Source organism: Lontra canadensis, unplaced genomic scaffold (assembly GCF_010015895.1).
Source record: "Lontra canadensis isolate GAN:19392208 unplaced genomic scaffold, GSC_riverotter_1.0 scaffold78, whole genome shotgun sequence".
NCBI classification, from domain to species: domain Eukaryota; kingdom Metazoa; phylum Chordata; class Mammalia; order Carnivora; family Mustelidae; genus Lontra; species Lontra canadensis.
The window spans coordinates 9,801,572-9,821,651 of NW_022631072.1; the positions used below are offsets into that span (position 1 = coordinate 9,801,572).

At 41.8% G+C, this 20,080-nt stretch overlaps 1 protein-coding gene across 2 annotated transcripts; it reads right to left on the reverse strand.

Annotated features, from left to right (window-relative positions):
• Positions 1-286: 286 nt before the first annotated feature.
• On the reverse strand, positions 287-19,696 carry LOC116881881 (cytochrome c oxidase subunit 7A-related protein, mitochondrial). Of its 2 annotated transcripts, none has more exons than XM_032882020.1 (3): positions 19,533-19,696; positions 2,485-2,616; positions 287-1,157 (listed from the first exon to the last, which is right to left on the reverse strand). In XM_032882020.1, exons 1-3 carry the CDS (start codon positions 19,602-19,604, stop codon positions 1,017-1,019), a joined length of 345 nt encoding a protein of 114 aa, XP_032737911.1. In that variant the 5' UTR covers positions 19,605-19,696; the 3' UTR covers positions 287-1,016. The 2 variants fall into 2 exon arrangements, with proteins under 2 accessions (XP_032737911.1, XP_032737912.1); XM_032882021.1 differs by lacking the exon at positions 19,533-19,696 and adding an exon at positions 11,539-11,565.
• Positions 19,697-20,080: the final 384 nt, after the last annotated feature.

The window sequence follows — 20,080 nt, forward strand, 5'->3', positions numbered from 1 at the left end:
CATTCATAGAACATACGTATGTGAAGTCTACCAATGTGACAGCACAGGAAATTAATGTCTAAATGAACTGTGTGTTACAGGCACATTTCACTAAGGGGCGAGCTGCTTTCTTATAAGGAACCATATGGTAATCATCAATATGCCATTAGCCTATTACATGACTTTGAGGAACCATTCTGTAAAGATTATCTGGTGTCTAATTAAAAAGAAAGAAATGAGACTCGGGTTTAAGATGCCTCTGGTATCCTGAAAGTAGTCTGAAAGGTCATTCAAAAGAACTTCAAAATTGAGATTTTTCATTCATGTATTTATTCCACAATCAACATAAGTCATAATTTAAAGCCATAACATTTTGAAAAGGTAAAGGAGACTTTGTGTCACAGCTGCATTAATAAAACACACTGGTCTAAAGTATAACACTAAACAGGTGTCTTCTGTTCCCGAGGTGGAATAAATACAAACAATTACACATAAAATTTCACTAAATATCTGAGGTGAGGCAAATAACCCTTGGCAACAAACTGTCCAATGAACAGAGTCAGGCTGCAAATAATTTTTAACATTTTACTGCAAGAAGGAAAAACCCCCAAGGTGTCTACTAGCATAAACCTCCGTTTCATACTCCTGGCCTTGGTTTCTCTCTTCCTTCCTCAATCACATCCAAATCCAGAATGGCCTCTGTACCCCATGCTCAAAAACACCACTCTGAGTCCCTAAGGACTTCAGCCCAGACTGCTGTCAATGAGCCTGTGTGCAGCCTTCCTCTAGAACCTCCAGGGAAATCAGGAGCCCAAGGAGCAGCAGCATTTCTTTAAGCAATAGTTTTAACTGTCCAATGAGCTCTGACGGACCACGTGCGTTTCATAAACCAAAATACTGCCTTAATATCTTCCTATTTCTCTGGGAAAATGTTAAGTAAACCATTCAAGTAAAAAAGAAAATGTTTACAGAGCAGTGAAAAATGAAAATTCAAAGGGTTTATGCCAAAAAGCAAACCAGTCCTCTGCAGCCTGAAGTCATTTGTTTCTGGGCTGCGAAGCCATGTAGAGAGCAATCAGGCAGTAGATGGTCCCCCCCAGCGTCAGCGCCATGGTGGTCCGGTAAAGCATTTGGTCAGGCAGGCCTCGTTTCAGGTGGATGGGCACACCATCGGATTTCTGGAAAGCAAGAATTATCAAGGACATGGTTAATAATAGAAAGATTTTACAGTTGAGGCTAATAAGAACAAATGTCTCTACTTTAGAACTAATCCATCGAAAACTGCAGTGGAAAAAGCCCTACTCCATTAGAATGCGGACAGAAAGAGTGGGATACGTTTTCTTATAAACACAGCCACAGCCTGTAAGGCCAAAGCCATTCTCCAAAATGGAGCCTCGGGAACACACATGCAACAAATTCCACGTTTCAAAATAATATACTGTATCTTGCTCAATTAGGAAAGAAGCATTGGTGGATTTTTTTTTTTTTTAAGATTTTATTTATTTGACAGACAGAGATCACAAGTAGGCAGAGAGGCAGGCAGAGAGAGAGAGAGAGGAAGAGAAGCAGGCCTCCTGCTGAGCAGAGAGCCCGATGCGGGGCTCGATCCCAGGACCCTGAGACCATGACCCGAGCCAAGGCTCTAACCCACTGAGCCACCCAGGTGCCCCGGTGGATTTCTTTTAAATGCAAAGGTAATCCACAGTCAAATGACCACAGGCACAAGAAATGCCCTACGTTTAGTCTGACCTCTGATCGTTAGCCAGTGATGTCTGAGCACACCAGGTCAATTAATACGCTCTAGTCCATTTTGTATGCAGCTTCTTTCCAGTAAGCTGTTAAACCCGTTTAAAAATGCTGAATCCATTATTTTGCAGTCTCCAAACTCCCTACCCCATAGCAACTCAAGACCCCAGTTGCCCAATCAAGTCTTACTTATTGGATAAAAAGGGATTCAACTGACCAAAAGTCCCCAAACCGGTCCTGAATCTGCATACATTTCTGAGGCTGCAACAGGAGGTACACAGTGCCGGCCCCACAGCACCTGAGATGCGGGGTCACTGACCTCTCAGTTATCTGGATGTAGATTAGCGTTAATAACATTCTAAAATGCAATTCTGACTTCTCTCTGTTGATCAGCAAACCCAAGAGAGCCTCCCCTACTTTTTTTTTTTTGAAAGATTTTATTTATTTATTTGACAGAGAGCAGGCAGAGAGAGAGGAGAGGCAGCACAAGCAGGCAGAGAGGCAGGCAGAGAGAGAGGAGGAAGCAGGCTCCCTGCTGAGCAGAGAGCCCGATGCGGGGCTCGATCCCAGGACCCTGAGACCATGACCCAAGCCGAAGGCAGAGACTTAACCCACTGAACTGCCCAGGTGCCCCGAGCCTCCCCTACTTCTAATAGCTCAGTGAATTTTAATATAAAGCAAGCAAAAAATAACTAGGAGAAAACTCATGGCCGAAATAAGAACTTATTCTCTAGTGTCCATTCTAGTGTCTTCTCTCACCTGGAAAAACTTCTGCAGCTCGGGAACTTTGTTTTTCCCAGCATAATCATATACAGGAAAATCAGAACTCAGTTTGGTTGGTGTGGCAAATATGATAGGTGGTGCTTCTGTGGAAACCAAAGGCCTTAATCCCTGTAGGAAAAAGGAAAATGTCAAGTTGAAAGCATGCCTGGGCTTATGAACAACCTTTCATCAAGCAGGCTGTCTGGAATCCTGGAGGCAGTAATTCAACCACACAAGAAGGAAGGAAAGGCTCTCTGAGTCTGCATTACAAGGCCTTTAATTTTAAGATTTAAAGTCCTTAAACTTTCAACAAAATACCTTAGTCCACTTTCCCACAGCAAACCCCATAGAGAAGAATTCCCTGCCATTAAGATGGGGGTGGGGGAGGAGGGGAAGCAAACATGTTCTAACTCCAGAGTAGACAGCAGAAAGTGTGCAGACACACAGTAAAAAAAATCTCTCAATCTGGAGGAGCCTTTAATGGTAAGAGACCTGTCTTTCAGGACCAGAAAACAAAACAATTAGAGTAACTGAACCTTCTGGCATTAATAAACCTGTAAGTTAAACAGACACAGTAAAAATAAAGGAAATTCAGTATTCTCATCTGTGACATGTATCTAAAAGCACTGGGATCTAGCCCTGAAAAGACGGCAGGAGACACTGTGTGCCTAAAGCAGCGCGCCTGCCATGGGCACACAGCACACAGTCAGCAATACCCACTCAATGACACTGGGGGTCAACGCAAGTCTGTGATTAGCAGCTCCCTGGGCCACATGGACAGGAATACAGGCTTAAAAAGAACCTAAAGGGGGAGATAAATGAAGTACTGTCACAGGCTACAACAAGAATAACCCTTAAAAACATGCCAAGTAAGAGAAGCTAGTCAAAAAGACCACATCTTCTATGAGCCCATTCATATGCAAGTCCAGAATAGGAAAATCTACACAGACAGAAAGTAGATCAGCAGCTGCCTTGGGTTGGGAGGTGACCAACAGTGGGGTAATAAATGCAGGGTATAGATTTGTTCTGGAAGTGACAAAAATGCTCTAAAATTAATGTGGTAATGGTTGCACAATATCCATCAACACACTAAAAACTACTGAGTTATACCCTTTAAATGACTGTATGTATGGGATGTGAATTGTATCTTGATAAAGCTATTAAAACAAAAAAGAAGTACCTCAGGGGAACTCTGGTTTTCTATCTGATAGAGAAAAGCCACAGTGGCAGGTTTATAGATGGTTCTCCAAAATAACCTGGAGATTAAGACAGGAGCTAAGAGTTACAAACCAATAAAATCGCATCCTTTTATATTAAATTCTAAAAGATAGGAGCTAAGAGTTACAAACCAATAAAACTTCATCCTTTTATATTCTATCTTAAAAAAAATAAAATTTAAAGTTAGGAAGCAGAGTTCAAGCTCAGCCTCTTTCATTTTACAGATGAGAGAGAAAATGGCTTTGCTCAAATTAACAGAATTGTCAGACCCCTGGTCCTTAATCTCCTCAAAGACAACAAAACTTACTTATAACTGACAAGACCTAGTCTAAAGATCATATATTGAAAGCTTCAATGATACTCCCACCAGGCAAGCATTAAGATCAACGGGGCAACTAAAAGGCATTAAAGCAAACTTGTTCCGGTCCAAGATGGCAGCACAGAAGACCCTGAACTCACTTCCTCCAGGAATACACAAAATCTACACCTATACACAGAGAGTAACTCTGCCTGAAGAAGAACTGAAGGCCGACTGAACAGCTTCTGCAGAGCAAAGGATAGAGGGGCCACAAAGAGAATGGCAGGAAACAGAGACACAGTAACAACAGGAACCGCACCTGATGCTAGAACTGCGGTGGGGAGGGACAGCACTGGGAGGCCCACACACAGATTCACCCAGCCTGGGGGCAGGGCAAAAAAAAAAAAAACCCCAATCAGTTTAAAAGGCAAATAGAGGGCGCCTGAGTAGTTCTCAATTGGCTTAAGCGACTGCCTTTGGCTCAGGTCATAACCCTGAAGTTCCAGGATTGAGTCCCTGGTGGGGCTCCCTGCTCAGCCGGGAGTCAGCTTCTCCCTCAGACCCTCCTCCCTGTCGTGCTCTCTCTCACTCTCTTTCTCTCAAGTAAATAAAATCTTAAAAAAGTAAAATAAAAGGCCAACAGACTATAAGTGAAGAACACCTCGTATACTAATGCTAGAACAACTGCTAAATGGTGGGAGAACTGCTGGAACTCTCTCTGGTTAGAGGGTGCTAGGAAGCACCATTGTTTACGTTCCCCCTCTGCCTTGACAGGGCAGATGGGAGCAGGCACGCTGGCCGGCCTGCGCCTTCAGCCCCGCGCACACCGGCCGCAGCTGTCCCCGAGGAATCCTCCACCACAGGCACCTGCCTCAGCTCCAAACATCCCACCGAGGCTGCCCCAGAACAACACAAATTAGAAGAAATGTTAAAGGGACTTTTAGCCAAAAAGAAAAGGCCGTAACTGGAAGAAAATTACAAAACAAAAAAACCTCACTGTTAAAAGCAAACATATAATAAAGGTAATAAACCAATCACTTATAAAACGAGTATGAAAGTTAAAAGATGAGTAAAATCAATTACCTATAAAATTTGTTGAGAGTCACAAAATAAAGATGTAAATATGACATCATATACATATACACACACGGGGAGGATTTAATAGTGATTTTAGAATGTGTTCGAACTTAAGCAACCATAAGCTTAATATAGACTGCTATATCCTTAAGATGCTACATATGAAACTTGAGCTAACCAGAAACCAAAAACATAATAAATCCACAAGAAAAAAGAAAAGAATCCTAGCAAAACACAAGTCATCAATTACAAGGGAAGAGAGGAGAAAAAAATGACAAAAACCACCAGAAAGCAATTAGCAAAATGTCACCTATACATTATTACTTTAAATGCAAATCATCTTTAAAAAAATGGGGCACTTGAGTGGCTCAGTGAGTTAAGCGTTCAACTCTTGATCTCAGCTCAGGTCTTGATCTTAGGGTCATGAGTTTGAGGCCCACACTGGGCTCCTGGCTAGGTGTGGACCCTATTTAATAAATTAATTAAGTAAGTAAGTAAATGGTCAAAATGCTCCAGTCAAAAGACAAGGGTAATTCAGGGACGCCTGGGTGGCTCAGTCATTGGGTGTCTGCCTTTGGCTCGGGTCATGATCCCAGGGTAATGGGACCAGTCCCACATCAGGCTCCTTGTTCAGTGGGTAGCCGGCTTCTCCCTCTGCCTGTGACTCCCCCGTTTGTGCAATCTTGTGCGCTCGCTCTCTCTGACAAAGAAATAAAAATTTTAAAAATCTTAAAAAAAAAAAAAAAAGGCAAGGGTTATTCAAAGAATAAAAAACAAGGGCCATCTATATGTTGCCTATTAAGAGGCTCTCTTCAGACCTAAAGACAGGTACAGACTGAAAGTGAAGGGATATAAAGAAAAATATTCCACACAAATGGAAGTAAAAAGAAAGTTGGGATACTAAAAACTATTATCAGACAAATTGGTCTTTAAAACAAAGACTGTAACAAGAAACAAAGAAGGGCACTATATAAAGGAATAATCCAACAAGAGGTTACAACAACTGTAAATATCTATGCACCCAACACAGGAGCACCTAAATATAAAAAGCAAATATTAACAGACACAAAGGGAGAAACAATAATACAATAATAGTAGAAGGCTTTAACACCCCACTTATATCAATGGACAGAGAATCCAGACATAAAATCAATAAGGTAACAGTGGCTTTAAATAACATCAGACCAGACAGACCTAGCAGATATGTACAGAACAGTCCATCCATGAGCAGCAGAATATATGTATTTTTCAAGTGCATCTGGAACATTCTCCAGGAGAGATTACATGTTAGGCCACAAAACAAGTCTCAATAAATTTAAGATGCAGCATCTTCTCCATTCACAGCACTATGAACCTAGAACTCAATTACAGCCAAAAAAACCCCCAAAAAACAAAAAACAAACAAACAAAAAAAAACAAATACAAAAAAAAAACCTGGAAAAGACCACAAACACATGGGAGGCTAAACAACATGCTCTTTTTTTTTTTTTTTAAGATTTTATTTATTTATTTATTTGACAGAGAGAGATCACAAGTAGGCAGAGAGGCAGGCAGAGAGAGAGGAAGGGAAGCAGGCTCCCTGCTGAGCAGAGAGCCTGATGCGGGGCTCGATCCCAGGACCCTGAGACCATGACCCGAGCCGAAGGCAGAGGCTCAACCCACTGAGCCACCCAGGCGCCCCTAAACAACATGCTCTTAAACAATCCATGGATCAAGGAAGAACTCAAAGAGGAAATTTTTTTTTTTTAAAGATTTTATTTATTTATTTGACAGAGATCACAAGTAGGCAGGAGAGGCAGGCAGAGAGAGAGAGGAGGAAAGCAGGCTCCCCACTGAGCAGAGAGCCTCTTGCGGGGCTCTATCCCAAGACCCTGGGATCATGACCTGAGCCAAAGACAGAGGCTTTAACCACTGAGCCACCCAGGCACCCCACAAAGAGGAAATTTTAAAGATACACGGAGAAATGAAAATGGAAACAATGATTCAAAATCTGGGATGCAACAAAAGCAGTCCTAAGAGGAAGTTTAAAGTAATACAGGCCTACCTCAAGAAATAAGAACAATCTCAACAACCTCAACTTTACACCTATAGGAACAAGAAAAAAAAATGGAGAGCAAAGTTAGTAGAAAGAAGGAAATAACAAAGATTATGTAGAAATCAGTAATTGGAGACTTAAAAAAAATGAAACTAAGAACTGGTTCTTCAAAAAGATAAACAAAATTGATAAACCTTTAGCTGACTTATTAAGAAAAAAAGAACTCAAACAAAATTGCAAATTAAAGACAAGTTGCAACTAACACCACAGAAATACAAAGGATTCTAAGAGACTGCTATGAAAAGTATATGCCAACAAGTTGAACAACATAGAAGAAATGGACAAATTTCTAGAAACACGCAATCTTCAAAGACTGAATCAGGAAGAAATAGTGAATCTGAGCAGACCAATTACTAGTAGAGAAAGTGTATCTGTAATAAAAAAACTCCCAACAGGGGCGCCTGGGTGGCTCAACCGTGAAGCGTCCTCCTTTGGCATGGGCCATGATCCTGGAGTCCTGGGATGGAGACCCACACCAGGCTCCCTGATCAGCAAGAAGCCTGCTTCTCCCTCTCCCAATCCCGGTTTGTGTTCCTTCTCTGTCTCTCTGTCAAATAAATAAATAAAATCTTAAAAAAAAAAAAAAAAAAAAACCTCCCAACAAATAAACATCCAGGTCTACATGACTTCATAGGTAATACCTCCTATCAAACATTTAAAGAAGAGTTAATAACTGTCATTCTCAAAGGATTCCAAAAACTAGAAGAGGAAGAAATTCTTCTAAATTCATTCTATAAGACCAGCATTACCCTGATACTAAAACCAAATAAAAAAAGAAAATGACAGCTCGGTATCTCTGATGAACACAAGTGCAAAAAATACTCAACAATTAGCAATACTCAGTTTAGCAAACTGAATTCAACAATATATTAAAAAGATCAAACCACGATCAAGTGGAACTTATTCCAGGATGCAAGAATGGTTCAATATCCACAAATCAATCAACAGGATATACAACATTAACAAAATGAGGATAAAAATCACACGATCACCTCAACAAATGCAGAAAAAACATTTCACAAAATTCAACATCCATTTATGATAAAAAGTGTCAACAAAGTGGGTTTAGAAGGAACATACCTCAATATAATAAAGACCATATATGATAAATCCACCAGCTAACATCATACTCAATGGTGAAAAGTGAAAGCTTTTTCTCTAAGATCAAAAGGAACAAAACAAGGATGTCCCTTCTCCCCACTATTATTCAACATAGTACTGGAAGTCCTAGCCACAGCAATCAGACTAAAAAAAAGAAATAAAGGGCATCCTAGATAATAAGAAGTAAAACTTTCAGTATTTCCAGCCGACATGATACTACATATAAAAAACCCCTAAAGGGGCACCTGGGTGGCTTGGTGGGTTAAGCCTCTGCCTTCAGCTCCAGTCATGATCTCAGGGTCCTTGGATAGAGCCCTGCATCAGGCTCTCTGCTCGGCAAGGAGCCTGCTTCTCCCTCTCTCTCTGCCTCTCTGCCTACCCGTGATCTCTGTCTGTCAAATATATAAATAAAATCTTTAAAAAAAAAAAAAAACCCTAAAGACTCCACCAAAAAATTATTAGAATTTGGTAAAGTCGCAGGATACAAAATATACAAAAACCTGTTGCGTTTTGATATGCTAATAGTGAAGTAGAAGGAGAAATTCAGAAAACAATCCCATTTACAACTACAAAAAGAATGAAATACCTAAGGAATAAATTTAACCAAGAAGGTGAAAAACCTGTACTCTGACAACTATTAAGACAATAATGAAAGAAACTGAAGACACAAATAAATGGAAAGAGACACCATGCTCATTAACTGGAAGAATTAATATTGTTAAAACGTTCACTACCCAAAGCAGCCGACAGATCCAATACAATCCCTATCAAATACCAACAGCATTTTTCACAAAATGAGAAAAAATAATCCTAAAATTTGTATGGAATCAAAGGTCCCAAATAGCCAAAGCAATCTTGAAAAAGAACAAGGCTGCGGGTATCACAATCCCAGATTTCAAGATATACCAAAAGCTATAATAATCGAAAGAGTACAGTACTAGCACAAAAACAGATCAATGGAACAGAGAGCCCAGAAATAAAACCATTATTTTTACGAATCTACAACAAAGGAAACAAAAATACACAATGGGGAAAAAACAATCTCCTCAATGAATGGTGCTGGTAGAACTGGACAACTACACGCAGAAGAATGAAACCGGAAGTGCTGGGCGGCTCAGTCCCTGAACATCCAACTCTTGGTTTTGGGTCAGGTCAGGAACTTGCAGTCGTGGGATCCAGCCCCGTATCAGGCTCTGCATTCAGTGTGGAGTCTCCTCTAGATTCTCTCTCCTTCCCCTCCCACCCACTGCTTTCTCTCTAAAGTAATTAATTAATTAAAATAAAACATTAAAAAAAAAAAAAAAAAAAAAAAAAAAACACAGGGGGCCGGGCGGGTGGAGTCAGCAGAGCATGTGACTTTTGATCTTAGGGTTCTGAGTTCAAGCCCTATGTTGAGTACAGAGATTACTTTAAAATTTTTTTTTTTTTTAAAAAGGAGCTTTGGGGGTGCCTGAGTGGCTCACTGGGTTAATCCTCTGCCTTCGGCTCAGGTTGTGATCCCAGGGTCCTGGGATTGAGCCCCGCATCAGGCTACCTGCTTGGCGGGAACCCTTCTTTCTCTCCCACTACCCCTGCATGTGTTCCCTCTCTCTGTGCGTCTCTGTCAAATGAATAAATAAAATCTTAAAAAAAAAAAAAAAAGAAAAAGAAAAAAAGAACTACAAAGGAAAATACTTCAATAAAGGATCATTTGAAAACAAAACAAAACAAAAAAAACAAAAACCCCACAAAAAATAAATTCCAAATGAATTAAAACCCAAATGTAAGACCTGAAATCATAAACTCCTAAAAACATATGTAATCTTTTAGATATCAGCCTTAACAACATTTTTCTGAATCGGTCTCTTCAGCTAAGGGAAACGAAAGCAAAAATAAACAACTGGGACTATAGCAAACTAAAAATCTTTTGCACAGGGACGCCTGGGTGGCTCAGTGGGTTAAAGCCTCTGCCTTCGGCTCAAGTCATGATCCCAGGGTCCTGGGATCGAGCCCCGCATCAGGTTCTCTGCTCCGCAGGGAACCTGCTTCCCCCTCTCTCTGCCTACTTGTGATCTCTGTCAAATAAATAAATAAAATCTTAAAAAAAAAAAAAAATCTTTTGCACAGTGAAGGAAACCAACAAAACAAAAAGGCAACCAACTGACTAGGAGAAGACTATGTGCAAATGATATATCTAATAATGGGTTAATATACAAAATATATAAAGAACTTATACAACTCAATACCAAAAAAAAATGGGCAAAGGATTTGAACACTTATTTTCCAAAGCAGACTTAAAGATGGCCAACAGACACATGAAAAAATGTTCAACATCACTAAGTATCAGGGAAATGTGAATCAAAACCACAACAAGGATAGTTAGTATCAAAAATTGAAGAAATAACAAGGGTATAGAGGATAGAGAGAAAAGGCAACTCTCACCCATTGTTCATGGGAATATAAACTGGTGCAACTATTATGGAAAGCAGTATGGAGGTTCCTCAAAAAATTAAAAATACAAATATCATACAAACCAGTAATTCCAAAAAACAAACACAAACAAACCAACCAGTAATTCTGCTTCTGGGTATTTACCCAAAGAAAACAAAAATATCAATGCAAAAAGATGTGCACCCTTATGTTTATTGCAGAATTATTTACAATAGCCAAGATATGGAAGCAATATTAAGTGTACATTGATAGATGAATGGATAAAGATGTGGTGTGTGTGTACACACATACACACACACATACACATAATGGAGTAAAACTCAGCCACGAAAACAAGATATTGCCACTGGCAACAACTTGCATAGACCTAGAGGATATTATGCTACGTGAAATAAGACAGAAAAAACAAATACGATTAATATCTCACTTATGTGTGGAATCTATAAAATAAAACAAAAAATAGAACTGGTGGCTCAGTGGGTTAAAGCCTCTGCCTTCGGCTCAGGTCATGATCCCAGGGTCCTGGGATCGAGATCCACATCGGGCTCTCTGCTCAGTAGGGAGCCTGCTTCCCTTCCTCTCTCTGGCTGCTTATGATCTCTGTCAAATAAATAAAATCTTAAAAAAAAAAAAAAAAAGAAAGAAAGAAATAGACCCATAAATACAGAGAACTGGTGGCCCAGAGGGGAGAGGGTGGGAGGATAAGGGAAGGAGGTGAAGGAAATTAAAATATACAACTTCCAGTTGTAAAATAAGTCAGAAGGGTAAAAAGTACACCATACAGAATATGGTCATTAATGCTGTAAGGTGACAGATGATTAAGTATACTTACAGTGGTGAGCATTTTGTAATGTATATAATTATAGAATCACTATGTTATACACCTGAAATATAATAAAATATTATAAACCAACTCTATTTCAATTAACCTCCCCCCACAAAATAAACATCATTTCAATTTCTTTGACACAGTCCCATGAATGGGCATGAACTGTGGACTTTTCTGCACTGCATCCTCTCACTCAGCATATATGACTGAGCACTTACTCTATACTGAAAATGCACGATGACTAGGACAGACACAATCCCTGCCATTATGGATATTAATGTTTTGAAATAAGAGCCACTAATTATGTACTCAGACTTTGTTATATGCCTGGCATCCTGTCAAGTATTTGACAAACATCATCTCACTTAATCCTGCCAGCAACCCTACCAAGATGTTACTATACCCATTTTACAGAGGAGAAAACTAGATCAGAGAGGGCAACTTGCCTAAGATCGCATAGCAAAAAGAATGGTGTCTAGTGTCAAAAGTCAGGCCCCTCTAAAGTCTAGAGCCTTGGGTTTTTAAGTATTCTACTACCTGCCCCTACTTCCCTTTCTCAACTGTTGCTTAAAGGCAACAACTGATTTAAAAAGAAAGTTTTGTGAGTAAGCTGCTAGTCTAAATTTAGTATATAATACACTCAGATTCAGGAGTTAGAAATGGGACGGAAGGCCCTAACTATGGAGATAAGAACATCAGAAAGTACTGCTCTTTGAACTGAAGAATTTAAAACACTCCTTTATTCTGAGCTTTGTATTTTCTCCTATAAGGATCATTTCCCTTTGAATGCAAAAATAAAAACTTTTTCTACTAAGCAGCTCTGAAAATGGTTTGAAGTCAAATTCCTGTTTTGACAGAACTAATGTGAGAGCATTTTTAGAAAGGATTATACCTAATCGCTCAGTGTTTGTTCACCTACCAAGTGACTGAAAACTACAGCAGATTTTGTACAGTACCACATGAGGAAAGGAGTATCAACCATCCTAATGGTTTGAAATAACTCCATATTTCCATTTACAATACTGTAAAAGTTTAGAATATGGAATTTTCAAGTTACCAATAATCTAAGCATCTTATCCCATTAACTATTATAAATTGTATATTCTCCTCTAATCTTTTTTTCATATTTTAACATCTTTACAGTCAGGTATAAAATTCTACATTCTAGGGTCACCTGGGTGGCTCAGTCAGTTAAGCATCAGGCTTAATGGGGAGGCTGCTTCTCCTTATGCCTGTCACTCCCCTTGCTGATGCTGTCAAATAAATGGATAAAATCTTAAAAAAAAAAAAAAAATCTACATTCTGCTTTCATTTATAATCAGCATTTCTTTTCAGGACCCTACATAATCTTCATAAATAAATTTACTCTTCACATTAACCCTGTAAATGAGGTATTATCATCCCATGTTACAGATGATTTATTTTTAAAGACTATTTGAGAGAGAGAGAAGGCATGAGGGGGGACAGTCAGAGAGAGAAGCAGACTCCTCGCTGAGGGGGGTAGACTGATGCAGGGTCTCAATCCTGGGACTCTGGGATCATGGCCCAGGGCAAAGGCAGACACTTAACTGGGCCAACTGGGCCACCCAGGTGCCCCCCACTCAATTACAGATGATTAAAACAAAGCTGAGATTCCATACGAAAGATGGATTCAAACCCACCCACTTTTATTATACCATACAATCAATAACTCAGCTGTCCTGGCCCCACAAGTAAAAGGAATGGGTATTCACCAATCTGTCATTAAATTTCTTGAGAATTTTTTTTTTAAGATTTTATTTATTTCTTTGACAGAGAGAGCGCACGCGCGCACGAATACAAGCAGGGGAAATGAAATAGGGAGAAGCAGGCTTCCCACCGAACAGGGAGACAGATGAGGGGCTCGACCCCAGGATCCTAGGATCATGACCCGAGCCAAAGGCAGACAGTTAACGACTGAGCCCCCCCAGGAACCCCTATTTCCTAAGAATTTAAGAGCAGTCAGTGCTTCCAATGTTTCAAGGCAGCTAGACAGGACTGACACTGGGGCTCCCAAGAGTGGGCTTGACCAGGAAGTTGTATTTACAGGAAGGCAACTAGAGCAAATCCCTTCCCCTATGCCCCTTCCAGGGTTGCAGATGTCCCAATACAGAAGAATTACGGGCCTCCCCCATCTCAACAATGCACAACAGCAGGTTCTCAGGCCCAAATCCTTGGAATCCTTCTTTTTTTTTTTTTTTTTTAAGATTTTATTTATTTGAGAGAGAGAGAGCGCACGTGCGTGCGCACATGAGTGGGGGGAGACAGAGGGAGAAAATCTCATTCACTGTATGTGAAGCCCTATACGGCTCAACCTCACAACTCTGAGATCATGACCTGAGCCAAGATCAAGAGTCAGATGCTTAAGGGCTGAGCCACCCGTGTGCTCAGAATCATTTTTCACACAGCTCACACACCGCAAATCCTTCTGGCTCTACCTTCAAAGAACACTCAGCATCTGACCACTTCTCACCCATCTCCACCAATCCACACTCTGGTCCAAACCCCTGGATTTTTACAAGAGCCTCCCAACTGATCACCCTCCGTTTCCACACCTACTGTCATGCAGCAACCGGTGACTACAGATGTCACTACTGAGCTCAAACCTCTCCAAAAGCCTCCTATCTCACTGAGCAAAACCCAAAGTTCTTACAGGGACTTCCAGGGCCATGAGATGCACCCCTCAAACTTATAGCATCCCCTTTCTCTACCCCAGTCCCCTAGACGAGTCCCTTAAACCTCCCAGGCACCAGGCACTGTTCCCTCTATCTAGAATGCTCTTCTCTGGGTATCCACGTGGCTGTACCCTCACCTCCTTCAGGTCTTTGCCCCTGTGTCACCTTCTCAGCAAGCCATTCCCAAGACATCCTTTTAAACTGCATGTCCTCCCCCTTACCCTCCTAACGACCTATCACCCATTCCTGGTCTTTTTTTTTTTTTTTCTCCACAGCACTTATAAGCACCGAACATACTGAATTTTACGTTGTTTACTGTGTCTCCCCCTACTGCAATGGAAGCCTCACGAAGGCAGGATTTTGGCATGTTTTGTTCACTGCTCTTACATCCCAAGACTTAAAAAAGCGAAGAGCACATTTAGATATCTGTTGAATGTATAAATAAACTATAGCTTCACCACAACGTAGACTTAAATATTTCAGAACTAAAGTCATGTAAATCAAATCAGCAGTTGATGGCAGAGCCTCCCACACCTCCCACAAATGAGAAAACCAGTGAATGCTGTTCTTAAAATAGTGGACTAGAGACCAAGTGGAAATCACAGGTTTTGCTTTTTAATATCAAATCTCTGAGCTATTTACACAATCACTACCTCTACAATTAAGAGCCATTCAAAAGCAACAACATTTAGCAGTTAAGTTCTTCCCAGTATAATTTAGTTGCTCCAAAAAATTTTTTTTAAGATTTTATTTTTAAGGGGAACCTGGATGGCTCAGATGGTAAAGGGTCTGCCTTTGGCTCCAGTCATGATTCTGGGGTCCTGGGATCAAGCCCATATTCAGCTCCCCACTCAGTGGGGAGTCTGCTTCTCCTTCTGTCCCTTTCCCCCACTTGTGTTCTCTCTCTCTGAAATAAATAAAATCTTAAAAAAAAAAAAAAAAAAGATTTTCTTTTTAAGTAACCTCTACACCCAATGCAGGGCTCAAATTCAGAACCCTAAGATCAAAGAGTTGCATGCTTCACCAAATGAGCCAGCCAGGTTCCCCCAGTTGCTCCAAGTCTTTTAAAGAAAAAAGTCAACTTGATTTCTTTCCCTTCAAAGTTGACTGGCCCAAGTTTCCCTCTTCTTCTACCTTTTAGATTTGAGGAGGAGGAGAGTAGAGAAATAAGAGAAACTCAATTTTTTAAAATATTTTAAATCATAGAATTTTTCAGTGCACTGATCTGAATTCACTCTGATTTAGGACTAGAAACAAAGTTTCAGTCTGCAGCAACTCAAGTTCGTTCTTTCTACCTGCCAGCAAGATACCACCACCTCCATGTTTCCAGGACACATAACACTCCGCAGGTCCAAAATCCACCCAGTTTCTCACAAACCTATTCAGGAGTTCCCTGTTTATTATAAGGAAAGCACCACCATCCTCTCATTACCCAGTCATCCTGGAGTCCTCCTTTCTCATCCCCCACAATCTCCCTCACTGGTTGCTAAATCCTTATTCCCCAGACTCCTTTCCCACTTGGAAGACCCTGAACTATTGTATGGGTTTAACAGACATCCCTGGTAGTGGTTTCTCCCAATCATATTATCTCTCCAAGCATAGCTCTGTCATGGTACTTGCTCCTCCATCATAAACCTTCCACAAAACGGAAGGTGAGAAGTATGCCCTTGTTTCAACCTCTGGACAAGACTCTACCACAACTTTCTCCATCAAGATGCTTTGTAAATTCCTGTTTCTGACAAAAATAAGCCCTATCATCATAGACCCTTCATGATTTATGTCCACCTACCACAGCTAAACTTACTCCTCAGTGATTCCCCTGCAGCCCCCTCCCCTCCTTCATTCTCAGTTTCCTTTACCTAGAAGGTCATCTTGCCCTCTTAACTAGAATTGTTGAGTCATAAGGTAGAAATGTTTCCCTTTTTAAGAAACTGCCAGACTATTTCTAAAGTGGCTGCACCATTTTACATTCCTACCAGCAATATAGTAGGGTTCCAGTGTCTCCACATTCTCACTAACACCTGTTGTCTATCTTTTGATTTTAGCAGGTGTGAAGTGATAGCTCACTGTGGTTTTGATTTGCATTTCCCTAATGACTAACGATGTTGAGCCTCTTTTCATATGTTTATTAACCTCAATTTACTTTGACTTAGGACACAAAAAGATAAGGAAAATGCTTTTCAATCAACCACTGGAAAATACAATTACTTGCCATCAAACTGATTTACAAAAATCTACCTGTACCATTGTTAGAAAACTAGTTTTTCCATATCAGGTTATTCAATGCATGTTAGGTTATTTACTTTACATAACACTGGAAGTTATAAATATCTACATTTTACAGGGTGCTAATGTTTCCAAGAAAGGAAAAACTGAAGTGCTCCTAACTGCCAAAGCCAGAACACCTGGTTTGGGGGATGCCCGACACAAGCACTCCGAAATCTACATATAAAACCTACACATCACTTCTTTCAACGCAGAGTTAGAAATCTTAAGTAACTAAGAAGATTACATTCTCAAGAGAAATACCATTTAAGAGGCACTAGAAATCTGAATGCCCTACCTGTACCACAAGCATCTCAGGATAATCTCTGCTCTGGGAGCCAATTTAATTTCAATATATGTTAGTTTCAGTCAAAAATTTTACTTCCTTGCTAAATCGCAAAACCTAGATTATGCTAAAACTCTATTTTAAAAACATCTACAGGCTGCCTGGGTGGCTTAGTCAGTTAAGTGTCTGCCTTCCGCTCAGGTCAGGGGATCAAGTTTGGCATGGAGCTCCTTGCTCCGCAGGGAGCCTGTTTCTCCCTTTGCTTGCAGCTCCTCCTGCTTGTGCTCTCTGACAAATATGCAAAAAATAAAAGAACGTCTACAACCACAAACAAATCAGTTGTGATACAGTCACACAATGAAATTCTACACAGCAATAAAAGGAGTTACTAATACATGTAACATGAATGAACCTCAAAAATATTGATGGGGGAAAAAAGGCCCTACACAAAAGAGTACTGTGTGGTTCCATTTACGTGAAATTCAAAAACAGCAAAAACAGTTTATTTATAAGAGTCACAAGAGGAAGGTGGACAGGGATAGGGAAGGGAACTTCCTAGAGGTGATGGAATGTCCTATATGTTAACAGGGGTATGGGTTACAGTGTATGCATTGGTCAAAACTCATTAAACTGAAACATTTATGATCAGTGCACTGAAAAATACGCTTCTTCTATAGAAATAAATATGACAGAAATAGCTATTCCCCTGTAATCTGCAAAATAAATAAATCACTGTTGACCACTTCTTCTTTAGACCTCATTACCAACTTGGCTTCAATGACACCACACTGGTTTCCCTTCTAATCCTGGTTTGTTCTTTTGATAAATGTTCCTCCTCTACCCTCCCCTTCACGTTGCTGTAGTCTAATCACATTCCCACCTTTCTTCCCTATATGCTCCCTGGGTGATCTCCCCACCACAGCTTCTACTACCAACTATAGGCTGAAGACACCTAAACCTATTAAATTCCATACTCTTAAATCCAGCTACTACCAGACATAACATCATCACAAGTTCAACATTCATAAACCTGGACCCTTCCTCCCAAATCCCCAAAACCTGCCCTATCTTAATTCTTTTTAGAGATTTTATTTATTTATTTGACACACAGAGAGAAAGAGCACAAGCAGGGGGAGCATCAGGCAGAGGGGAAGGGGGAAGCCGTCACCCTACTGAGCAGAGAGCAGGGCTGGATGACTGGATCCCAGGGTCCTGAGATCTTGACCTGAGCTGAAGCCAGACACTCAACGACTGAGCCACCCAGACACGCTTATTTTAGTTAATATTAACAGCACATCTAATCTTAGACTAAAATCACTTTTTTTTAAAGATTTTATTTATTTATTGGACAGAGAGAGAGATCACAAGTAAGCAGAGAGGCAGGCACAGAGAGAGGAGGAAGCAGGCTCCCCGCTAAGCAGAGAGCCCGATGCGGGGCTCCAACCCAGCACCCTGGGATCATGACCTGAGCCGAAGGCAGAGGCTTAACCCACTGAGCCACCCAGGCGCCCCGACTAAAATCACCTTTTAAAAAGATTTTATTTGAGGAAGACAGAGAGCAAGCGCATGAGCGGGAAGGGTGGGATGGAGAGAGGGAGAAGACTCCCCACTGAGCAGGGAACCCGATTCCGGACTCGATCCCAGGACCCCGAGATCACGACCTGAGCTGAAATCAGACACTTAACCAAATGAGCCACCAAGGCGACCCTGAAATCTCTTTAAACATCATTCCTGCTTGGGCAAGTTACTGTGTCCCCCAGAAAGGAGGAGGTAACAACAGAGCATCCCACCTGGGATCCTTACTATTCGATTCCAGCTTGAATATTTCACCAACTGCATATTTCACCAACCGTTCCCACACTTCTGAGGACAGGAATGAACACGATGGTATCTCACACTCAACTTCTGAAGAAGTAGCTACCTATCACCGGCCAGTACCAACCACCTGCCAAAGACTACTAATGACGTGACAAGACACTTCATTTAACCTGTACTAAAGCTGCCCTAGATGAAACTAAGCTCACAAAAAATTAAGTAACCTGATAAAGGTCATAAAAATAAAATGGCAAAGCCGGGATGTTAGCTCTTACTAAGAGTCTACAACTGAGTCCGAAATTCCCAACCAACAAAATGAGTGAAATCAGATTACTTTTTAGACTCAAATAGCTGCAGTCAACCATTTTACAGCTGAGAAGCGTTTAAGGTCGTTGCACGTAATTGCCCAGATTCAACTGGACATTTGAAAGATCCCATTAAGTCCCTCAGTTCTGATCATACAGCCTCTCCGGCCCTTATGACTTCCCTCGGTGCTGTCATCCCAGCTCTCCAACCTCGTGCTTTGATGCGGCTTTTGGGGCTAGGAAGTGGGGATAACAGTAGAGCACTGCGGGGACCAAAAGCGGAACCTCCTTAAATAGGACAAAGTCTAACTTCAGACTCTTGCCAGGTCGCATTCTGGGCCACGCCGACCCCACAAGCCACCCCACGACCCAGAAGCAACGACCTCGGAGGTCACCTTGACCCCAGGTAAGTGCCAGGCCCAACTTCCGCGCCGGACCAGCCCGGCGGGGGAAGCAGCTACAGAATGAGCGGCTCTACGGCCGCTGCAAGCAGACGTGGAGAGGGGCCGGGACGTGCGGGGCGAGCCAAACCGAACCGCAGGCAAAAATCCCAGCCGCCTCCGGCCTCACGACTTCCAAGCGCAAAGGCTCGGGCGGCCGCTTCTGTCCGAGACGGCCCGGCGCGACCGGTACCTGCGGGCTATAGGCGTCGGAAGCCCATGTTCCGGTCAACTTCTGCGTGAAGCCACTAAACTTGTAATACATGACGCCCGGTGTCCGGCTTCCCGCAGCCGCTGCCTGCGCGACTGTCCCAGAAAAGGACCCTGTCTTCCCTGCCGTCGCCTGAAGTCTCAGCCCAAGGACCCTGCGCCAGGAGACGGGCTGCCCAGAGAGCGCCTAACTTATAACATGCCCTCTTCAGCCATATCAGGGAGCAAGAAGCCGGAGTGCCAGGACCAAGAAGGCAAAAAAACAGCTCTAGGGGAGCTCAGAAAGCCACCGTAGCGGGGTCTGTAGAAAGCACGAAGTTCCCGCCCCCGCCTCGCACACATTTTTTAATTTGGGCAAGCCGAGACGCCGCAAGAAATGCGCAAGCTCCCTGCGAATCAGGCCAGAGGCGAAAGGACTTGTCAGGACCAAGTGGGGCGGACCTGGGGCGGGGCCTTGGGCGGGGCCTGAGGCGGAGGTCTGAGGAGGGGCGTAGAGGGCTAGAGTTGAGGGGTCACCCAGTTGGGCCTTGG

Coding starts and splice junctions, on each gene's coding strand:
- LOC116881881 (XM_032882020.1), bottom strand. CDS start 19,604: ATGTATTACAAGTTTAGTGGCTTCACGCAGAAGTTGACCGGAACATGG. Junction 2,617..19,532: donor CCGACGCCTATAGCCCGCAG/GTACCGGTCGCG, acceptor TTTTTCCTACAG/GGATTAAGGCCTTTGGTTTC. Junction 1,158..2,484: donor AGCTGCAGAAGTTTTTCCAG/GTGAGAGAAGAC, acceptor CTTGCTTTCCAG/AAATCCGATGGTGTGCCCAT.